This window comes from Pagrus pagrus (assembly GCF_965226575.1).
Source record: "Pagrus pagrus genome assembly, chromosome: 5".
Lineage (NCBI taxonomy): Eukaryota > Metazoa > Chordata > Actinopteri > Spariformes > Sparidae > Pagrus > Pagrus pagrus.
The window spans coordinates 29,606,286-29,616,917 of NC_140189.1; the positions used below are offsets into that span (position 1 = coordinate 29,606,286).

General features: G+C 42.8%; 1 protein-coding gene across 6 annotated transcripts in view; it reads left to right on the top strand.

The window, feature by feature from the left end:
• pcdh19 (protocadherin 19) overlaps positions 1 to 4,508 on the top strand; it is a 56,142-nt gene extending 51,634 nt beyond the window's left edge. For all 6 annotated transcript variants that reach the window (XM_084352899.1, XM_084352898.1, XM_084352903.1 and 3 more), the window contains exon 5: positions 1,799 to 4,508. In XM_084352899.1, coding sequence (XP_084209025.1) covers positions 1,799 to 2,358 — 560 coding nt within the window. In that variant the 3' untranslated portion in view covers positions 2,359 to 4,508. The remainder of the gene's footprint in view (positions 1 to 1,798) is intronic.
• Positions 4,509 to 10,632: the final 6,124 nt, after the last annotated feature.

The window sequence follows — 10,632 nt, forward strand, 5'->3', positions numbered from 1 at the left end:
TTAAACAAAACCCCCGGCTTCTTGCCCTTTTGTCCGCTTGATTGCCGACCAGTGGCAGCCTTCATGCAAATCTCCACACATATGAGAATGTAACTCGCGGAAAATATATTCAATTTGCTCTTTTTCGGGGGCCTCACGACATTACCAGAACTGTATAGAGATTTTTATAACGCTGCTTATTTATGCTGCAGTATGGATGTGGATAATAGCACGTAGTAATATCCTGTACGATGGCGTGCGAGTGTGGTAATTGCGGACTGAATTGGAGATGCTTATTACAATGGCGTCCCTTGTAAGGATGAGGATGTCTCAATCTGCATTTATTGCAGAGAATGCCACGTCTGTGTGTGTGTGTCAGTGCATGTGTGTGTTCATTATGTGAAGAATGGAAACTAATTCCGTCGCATCTGAGTCACTTCGAGGCGTTCGTGCGGACGCCGGTCACTCGTCATCTCGCTGGTGTTTCGCGTTTTCACCCTTCAAGCATGATGATTCCACCCGGATCGCCACTTTCCCTTCCGCGAGTTCAAACAGCCCATGATACCCTCTACTCATTCATCCAGTCATTTAGTCACCATGTTATCTGTCAGTCTCATCAGATTATACTTTATGAGAGACACCTCTGGCATATCTGCCCCTGAAAAGCCTGTCTCCGATCTTTAAATATCGATCCCCAGGGCCTAAGCAGAGGTGCCTCTCATGAGCGCAGGAAAGAAGGGAGAAAAACAGATCATTAGTGATTTTAATTAGGTGATCTGTCAAGCTGCGATTGCCAGATGTAAGCGTATGCATTTGGGTCGATGGCAATCCCTCTCACAATCCCCTCTTGTCACCTTGGGCCTCTGGAACGGAGGATGGATCTTGCTAGGAGTGAAACAAGCAGTAGGGGAGCACAGAAATGTGTCACCGTGTATCTGTGTGGCAGGTGGGAAACACAGAGGCGCAGTGGCGTTCCCCGCGCTGAACCGTTTTGAAAGCGAGTACTATGAGGATCGTTTTATCGAGATCAAATCTTTTTTTTTTTTCGGATTAGCCAAAACCATCTCCGAGCTGATGAGAGTGGACGGATGTGTGACCTGAAACAAACTTTTCATTTCGAGTACGTGACCATGAAACTTTTTGTTGTTGTTGTTGTTGCGATGCAGACATTGTCTTGAAAGTCCTTCCCCTCCAACACAACAAAGTATAAACGAGTGCAGTTATACAGACTCAGGCAAATCTTTTTTTTTTTCGCTCCGGCGTTAAACATCATTACATATTTATAACTCGGCGCCAGATGACAGAGACAGAGAGGGGGAGAGAGATGAACCAGGCAACAACACCGCAACTCGTCTGGTGTCTCTCAGTGAGATATCTGATTGCACTGTTTAAACCTGCCTTTCATCTAGTGTTGCTACAGAAAACCTAATTATACGAGAGCTGCAAATGGACTTTTGATTTAACAATACATAATTTAATTGGCATATTAGAAGTTCCCCAAACATCCAGCTCTAGTCATCAGTGAACGGTGTTAACAGGACGGCAGTCTTGAGCAGATGCAGGAATGCGTTGCGAGTGAAAGCAAATCATTCAGAAATGTTTAACTTGGGCTGTTTTAATTAAAACAAAACGCAGCGTTGTTTGTCATTTATTTATTCTGTCATGACTGGCTTGGCATCATTAAATCAATGAGAAAACGTGGGAGAAAGAATACGATGGAACCTCTGTGTGAATAGAAGTATCTGAGTGTAACGTCGAAAATGAAGCTGGTTTTGTCAGAGAAATCTAACGGTCGTGTTTTCTTTTTGTCTCCTCACAGATCCCAGTGAAGGCTTCCACTGCCAGGACGAGTGTCGCATCCTAGGCCACTCTGACCGCTGTTGGATGCCCCGTGTCCCGATCCCGGCGCGTGCCAAGTCACCCGAGCACTCCCGTAATGTCATCGCTTTGTCTATCGAGGCCACCACAGTGGATGTGCCCCACTACGAGGATGGCACCATCAAGAGGACTTTTGCCACCTTCGGCAAGGATGGGCCTGAGGACGTGGAGCGGGGAGAGATAAAGGGGAAGCGGACTCAGGAGTCTCAGGTGTGTAGCCCCAAGGCCAATGGAGGGGCTGTCCGTGAAGCTGGCAACGGTCGCGAGGCAGCCAGCCCCATCACTTCCCCCGTGCACCTGAAGAGCCCGGTGTCCAAGCCGTCATCTGCCTACAACACACTGAAATGCCGCGACGCAGAGCGAATCGCCAACCACAGCCTGCTGCGGCAGCCGGAGGGGAAGGACAGTGAGCCAGCTGTCAGGGAGATCAACACGCTTCTCCACGATGGCCGAGACAAGGAATCCCCCAGCAGCAAGCGCCTGAAGGACATTGTGCTTTAGCGAGCTTCTCTATGACACACACCGACATGCATACACACATACAGTGTAAACTCACATATATGTACCCCGCAATAGCTGTGTGTACACAGAAGAAAGTCAGGCTGTGAAAGTAGAGAGACACACCCATTTGCAGTATACAATATTCAAGAACCAGCTCGGGCTGAGGATGATGAACTGTAGTATGCTGCAGCTAGTTGTGTGCTCAAGCCGAGGTAGTGGATGTGGCTTTGTTGTAGTCGCAGTACTTTTTCCTTGTTTGCTTTTTGTTCAGTTTTCTTTCTATCAGTCTGCAATCAGTGGACAGGCAGGTTACTGTTGACTGCATGGACATGGCCGACGGAGCTCTCCAGCCCTTGCGCCAAAGCAGGACACTGCGTGTTTGGACACCCGAGGTGCCACTTCTTAAGTACAGTTATGCCTTTTGAACTACTTTTGTATCACAAACTGATATTTGCCTTCTTTGGTTTTGCAGTTTGTTCTAGCTGTCAAAATCGCTCTTTGTTCCTTTGTATAGTGAGCTTCATCAATGTAATAAACCACAGACGTACACAGGATTCATCTAAAAATATCCTCAATTTACTCCTTCAACAGTTTTCAGTGCATTCAGGAGAAAGGGAAGGGAGGCCTCTCAGTCTCATTTGCCATTTTCTCTGACTAATAAGAGAAGCTTTCTCCGCGTATTCCCTGAGGACATCCTAGTGTCATCAGACTGTGAGGTCTTTACAGTATTTATATTTTATCAAGGATGGAGCTAAATGAACTCTCGCTATCTGCCCAACAGCCCTGAACACTGGAAGTGGGACAGACAGATCCTTGTGTTCGAATTGAGTTGTATGAAAAAAGACTTCCTGCTTTTGAAATCTCCTGTGCCCAACCTTGATTGTAGCCAGTGGAGCGCAAATTAGAACTTGTGCTCTGGTCTTGTACTTTTTTTGACTTTTGACTATGGGGCTAGGATAGAAGGGATCGTCACTCATGTCTTGCTATGTGAAACTCTCTATAGGGTTTACTATTATCATTTTTAATAACCCGTTGTTATGTGACAATCCCTTTAATGTTTTGTTTCAAGAGAAAAAAACAAATAAACATTGGTGTTCAACTGAAGCTACAGTAGCGTTTGTTACACAAACACAAAAATAAAAAAAAACATATATGCCAAAATATATTTTATAAATAATTTAAAAATGTATAATGAGAATATTTAATGCTGTGTAGTTATTTTATGAGTAAGTTATACTTGAAATTAACTTGCTTTTGTTCATTTGTCTTTTGCTTTTATATTGAAAAACCTGATTTGTTTTTTTATTTTCAAAAATGAACTTGGATTATTTTTTTTGTTTACTGTGTGACCCCCCTGGCAACTGTTGCAGTCTACCTTGTTGTAAAGAGTTTCTTATTGGTCAGTTCTTGTGCCATCAAGTTTCTGTGTGGGCTACTAGAAAATGTAAAAAAAGACAAAAAAAAGAAAAAGAAACAAAAAAAAAAACAGCGTTATCAGCACCAACATTAGTGTGTCAGTTCAATGAGCTTAGAGTGAGATAGCAAAAGAAAACCAAAAAAGATGCAAACAAAACCTTAACGATTGCAGGATGTTGCTTAATCTTAGTATCTAAGGAGGAGAAACAAAGGCTCCCAGTGTTCTTCAAGCTGGTAACAGGGTTCCACCTATTTTATCTGTCTAATGAGTCGGCTTCCTTATTGGGCCCCGGTCGAGTTTAAACAAGACTTTGTCAGCTTCAGCTGAGGGCATTTGGACGTGCAGACTAGCTTTGCTCAGCACTGCTGTCACCATGTGCCATCTGTGTTCAGTTGATCTCAGAGATAGGGTTGAGACCAGAGTGGTATATAAACAGGGCTCCCCCCCCCCCCCCCTCCTACGAGCACCGCACAACAGACTGGGTGGAATCGTGTTTGAATGAACTAAGGTCTTGAAAGAACCGTGTTGCACATCAGCAATGTGGTTTTATGTTGCTTTGCAGTAAACTATGTACAATGTGGAAAAATATGAATGAAAATGGACAAATTGCATACAACAAAACTAGATCTTGTAGCTGAATGTTTTGCTGGTCTCACCCATGGCTTCTGGCAACATGAAAATCGGAATAATCACTGAATGTATACAGCAGCTTATAATTAAACTATTAAATGTTCTCTGCTTTGCTTCCTTGTCTTTACTCAACACAAATCGATTTTAAAGTTGGGCTGAAATTTGACTTCTCCTCACTGTTTGGAACTATAGATTATAACGACTCCGGAGCAAGAGAGGATAAAACAATTGTGGAGTTATTTGTGGAGAAGCATCAGGCATCTATAGATCACAAAACTGGACTGACCCTTGGATTATTATTTTTTCTGCATTGCTGGGAGGCGAGCCGTCAATGTCATTGGTGAGTTACTGACTGGTGCACTTCATAGCCCCATATTGTTAGAAAATATGTTTTGCCTTTAGCCTTTAAGCTAGCATTATGTTGGTTTGTGACTTATACCATCACAGTGAAACATTTAACATTTGGGGGTGTCAGTACCTGATCCATACCGGCTGCCTGATCCGTGCCTGAAGCCAGTCAATGAAAGTTACTGTAAATATGCCCGTTCAATTTATTCTACAGTTATAAGACAAGGAAACTTCATGAAAAAAACTTTGGCAGCAAATGTTCACTATCTGTATACCATCTGTGTTAGGATTCTTATGGTATATGTTTATAAAGTTTACGTTTCTTTGTTCCTTCAAAAAATATTAATAGATATATGAAAATGACATGTTTGAGACAGTTTTTCATCATGAAAGTTGCTGTCAATATCCCTCACAGTATAAAATAATATAAAAGCAATGCTAAAATTCATCTTGGTTATAAAGTTCTCAATTTTTCATTTTGATATCAAGTTTCTCTCCATGTTTGCTTTTTCTTTATTAAAACAATTCCTTCTATTCCTCTCAGCGTATTTAATCGTGGATGGTAAAAGCACCTTCGGGTCTCTCTTTATAAAACCTAATGCCTGTTGAATTTTATCTAATTTAATCTTCAATGTAATGTCTGAAATACGTTTTATGAAATTCTATATTTCAATCCTCTCTTTTTAGATAACTTCTTGCTAAATAGGATTGTAAATTCTGAATACTTTCATTTCAGCAGTGTCCAATAAGATTTATTTGTAACTTCAGTAAATTCCCTGTTATATAATACTAAAATATCAAATTTACAACGATAAGAAAAATTTCATTCAATAGAGTAGAATTGTTTTATTATCACCTCATAAGTTATTTTGAACAGGCACATCCGCAGGAACCGTTGAATAGATCGAGCAGCCGGATCAGGTTCTGACCAAGCATTTTAACAGAACCTAGAGAGGATGGCGCCGCCACTCGCAGTATTGCAGAGAAAAATTCCCCCGAACCCAAAAAGTATTTTTACCCATGGACCACCATTATAAAAGAGATGTCCGTAAAACAGTTTACAGGACACCACAAACTGCAAACAAGGTCAATAATGACTCTTAATATTAAACTATGACTTTTTGCAGTGACAGCTGTATTCAAGTCTTTGGGAGATGTTTGGATGGACACACTAAAATCCAACATGTCTACATCTGATGACTTCTGATGAAGAAAGGCCTCCACAAAATGAAAGAACACTCTTCAGAGAGTAGGTTAACGACTGACTTTTTTTGATTGACAGGCTCAATAATATTGGGACAAACCAGGCGGGTCCGATTTCCGCTGATGAGACTGCAATTACACCGCGAACAGGATCCTTTCCAACACAAAGTCGAGGAGCGATCAGTGCCTAACTTCCAGGTGAACTTAACTTTTTTCGTGCCATTTCCACACATGCTGAGTCATTAGCAGCTCGCACACACTCACGATGCCACGTCATACAGAAGGACGGGACTAGCTAGCGTTAGTTTTCTTTCTTCCATGGGTCCAGATGGTAATGGTAAATGACCAGACTGTCAGAACTCAAGGCCCTGGTCCTTCTGTAACCTCAGCACTCTGCAAATTGCATGATTTGAACCACAACATGGAGTAACAGTGCAGAATCATCAGATAACAGATGGGACAATGGCCAACAATGACGGTGAACTGGTCAACTGCTTGTGTGGCTGCCGCTGCTCCGTAGATGAAGAGCGAGGCTACTGGAAATTAAGTGATTTAACTGTGTGCCCACCGACACAGATACTGCACGGATCAGACTGCCAGCACTAACACTGATATAGTCGGTACTGTCAGCAGAAACCCTACAAAAAAACTGAAATTCCTTCCTTTTGGTAATTACAGTTAAAATCAAATAAGTCCACGAGCCAAACTAAAAAAAACGAGGGCATAGAGCACATTCAGATTTTTTTAAGCACAACCTTATTTTAATATCAGGTCATGATTTGTATCTGCAAGTTTCCATTAATTAACTCAAATAATCTAAAAACTGGCGATAACAGCATGCAACAAGTTCTCCATTCTTAACAGGATTTAGGTCTGCTATAATAGCCTGTATGTACAATTTATAATATCATGTGTAAGCCTGAGAACTGTTCTTGAAAACAGCATGATAACACACAGAGTGATGTCTATTCTATTTGTCATGATAAAATGGAAATTAACGGTTTGAGTTGAGGCTGGCTCCCCACTCCACATTAATATTCCATGCGTTCGCTGTTGCTCTTTCCCATTATTTCCAAAGCAGACCTTTGGGAATGGTCCAACAAGTGAGGTGAGTGTGTGCTCGTATCCATCTCTGACGGTACCGCTCTTTTCATTTACCAGAGTGGGTCACGCGTGCCATTCTGAGACATTTAACATCTCGAAATGTCTCTCAAAACACCACAATACAGACACTGATCGGGACCATGTGGCCTGTCATTGAGACTCGCATTCTGCTGGCGGTTAATGTGCTTTCACAGCCGGCAGTATGATGTCATTACAACACCAGATCCCACTTGAAATATCGATTTGTTCGTCGACGTTGAGAGGAAGGGTCTAAAAGCTATGAAATAAGTTGAAAGGCAGACAGAGCCTGATTCCTTTTTTTTCTGCTCGTCTACTCTGCAACCATCTCTATGACATTTTCACTCAATAAAGACTCCACTTTTCACCTCCCCCGGACACAGCAGATCTCTCTCTTGAGTAAGTTTGTATGGATTGATGAGGAGAAGCAGAGAGAAGATGTAGAACAGGACACATTCCAGCGCTGTAGACAGAGAGGAAGGGGAACGGGCGAGGGGGAAACACACAGCTGCCCTCTATGATAAGAAAAGGAGGTTGGCTTCATTTCTATAATTAATTTGCCATTCCCTCTATACCCTCTGGTGGAGCCAACATGAAAGCTGGTCTGAAAGCGCTCTTGCTAACACATCCATTAGTCTATAAGGAGGATCTTGTTTCTTCCAGCTAAGTTCTCTTCTCATGGGCAATACCACTATTCGAGCCCTGCCCCACTCGCATGAGTTACTCATGCCCTTTCAGTAGTGTTTAGACCCCTGGGTCTCCATAACAAACGCGCCCCAGCTAAAGGTACAGTCCTGCCTCAAACTAAAGGGCAAAGTATGCATTTTAAAAGAAGAAGCAAGTCTCATTAACAGGAAAAAACTGACCTGGTTGCACAATACTGCAGTAACTCTCGTGAAGAAAAAAAACTTTGTCTCCCATATCAACAGTATCCCCCCCGGGTCAAACCTTATTTGTAATGCAGGAACCGTATTTGTAAATCCCCAAAATGGTGCTTGTCCACGCATATTTAATTACTCCTGATTCATGGTGGTCATGGAGAATATTCTCCATTACGGCGAGATTTATATCAAAGGTTACCGGGACACACATCCTATTAACATCCTATTAATGTTTAAATTATCATTTTGCAAAACGGTGAGCGGGGGAATCAGAGAACAATTAAAATGATTTATTTCTGACACAGACATGCATTAGAAAGGAGCAGGAGGAGGGCCTGCAGCCTCGCATTCCTTCAATGCAAAATAGTTTGTCGCCTGTTCTTTTGAATGAGACCCCCCCCCCCCGACTTCGACCAACCCCCTATCAGCCGCACTGATCTCTGTCGCTCCAGTGACCTCATTCTATCAGAAGGACTTGCAGCTGCTCCTGCCTCATTATGACCAACTACTCCTTTTCACTAACCTCTGGTGGCGGAGGCTCACCACGGGATTAGGTGACAGCTAACAAAATGTCTGACGAAGTTAAGTAACATAGATGTCTTGCTGTTGGAAATCAGAAGGATCCTAAAATAAAAGAGTCAACTGATGCAGATTGTAAACTTTAGGGGCGTTTGTGTGAGAACTTTTTGTCTGTTGCTACAAAGAAACGGGCTGATTCAGTTTTATCTGTTATTCGATGTGGCTGGAAAAGTCCAATGGCATCTTATGAGATTGTGTATTTCAATGAATGCGCCCTCAAGTACAGTATCTACAGATAATGATTTTCTCTCCCTCATCCACTGCAGTTTGCCAACCTCATTTTATTTCAGGCATGCAAATGAGACCCTGACTTAGGGCGTTTTAAGCTCACATCTCTTCTCTAATTTTCTCTCTGCTGAGAAGCAGGTGAAGCGGTCGAGACTTCGGAGTCGCGAGGTACAGAGGTTCGGTCAGACATTAAAAAACCCTTTTACTTTGACAGCTATTCATTGTAACTCTGGCTCAAACTCCCAAATTTAAAAACTACTAAGTATCTTCAAAGAAAGCTGTTACCACTCTTTAGTCTCGAGCGATTTCCCTCAACTTTCTACATCCTCTCTGGATGAGTTGCTAAACAGATAATGGTTTTGCGCCACAGATCCACACCTTTAAGCAAGACGATTATCATCACTGCTGGAGGGAAGTCAAATTGGCCCAGAGCTGGGTTCACCTTTCCCTGCATGTGTCCTCACACCACATCTGCACAGTCTTGGCCTGGGTGGAGATTTGAGGTCCTTAGTGGAGGCTGACTGGCACCGCACTGTGGATTACAAGTTCAGGCTTTGCCGCAGTTGCAGCCATTTGAAAGTTGCAAGCTCCATGAATGAGATATTAGCTCGGAGACCAGAGAAAGTAGAAATTATGAAGACTCTCGGGGATGCACTTTTTCTGGCCTAAAGACAAGGCAATCCAAACAAGAAGAATAACCCTTTCTCATAGCTTTATATTGTATTGAAGAGGTTAGTCATTGTCACAGAGAGAAGTGGGCTGGTCATTGCTATCAGTAAGAAGACTGATTACCCTCTCCGCTGCCCCACCACAACTACATAGCTAATAGGCCTGGCCAGTGGCCACTTCCCTTTGTGGTAGTCACAATGGACCTTTGATCGCCACTGAAATGAGTCTCTCAAACAATAGTCTACATTCACTGACCACTTCTGAGCCCTCAAGTGAGATGGGGAGCAGCGGCTGCCACATTCCCCCAGCAAGCCTTAATTGGACGTGATGCTAGACAGATCATATCATAACCATTAGTGATGCCCTGATAAAACTGACCTGGGAGCTGCTTTGTAAAGCCTCTTTGTCGGAGAAGGGTCCAAAGAGCCCCAGGACCCCTCAGTCTGCCATCTCCAGCAGCAATCACATCCTGACCTGAGCCACCTCTCTCAGCCCTTAATGCCCAGGACGCTGGCTCTGGGGCTGTGGAACAGGGGCAGTTGACCTCCCCCTCTCCAGAGGATAAAAACGCTGATAGCAGGGACAAGAAATTAAAGACTGTGGCCTTTGAAAGCCTCCACTATTGTCAGCGGGAGCACAGCAATGAATCTCACGGGCCCTCTCCATGGACATGCATTATCGGAGGGGTGATTATTTGACCTAAACTCTCTTCTTGCCAATGATTTATTTTGCCCTGGCACAGGTACGTCCCCTGACCTCCGTGCCCTTTCGGAGAGAAACATATTGACAGAAAACACTGGATAATAAATGCTACAAATGTTTCAAGAATCTTTAGGAACCATTTTTATTCACTTTCTGAGTTCCCTCAAATGTTTTTTTTCTGTCTCGGTGGAATTAAACCTTTTACAGGAATGTACAGAGGACTAAAAAGATTGGATCAGTTGTTCCACTGCTACAGTTATTCAGAAAGATGGATTGCAGCCCAAAGTGAGACCAGAATGTGCTGTGAAAAGCTAAAACCAAAAGAGTATGTCACTTCAAATGTCAGTTCTCATGGTTACTGAAGTATCCTTTCAGACAAGAGAGTAGTTTTCTAAAATATGTAATATGTCCAAAAGCTTTTGCAGGGGTGAGAGGTCTTTGTGTTCTGAAGGTTTTCTTTTAAACAAAAAAAAAAAACTTATGTTCAGTTTGAAG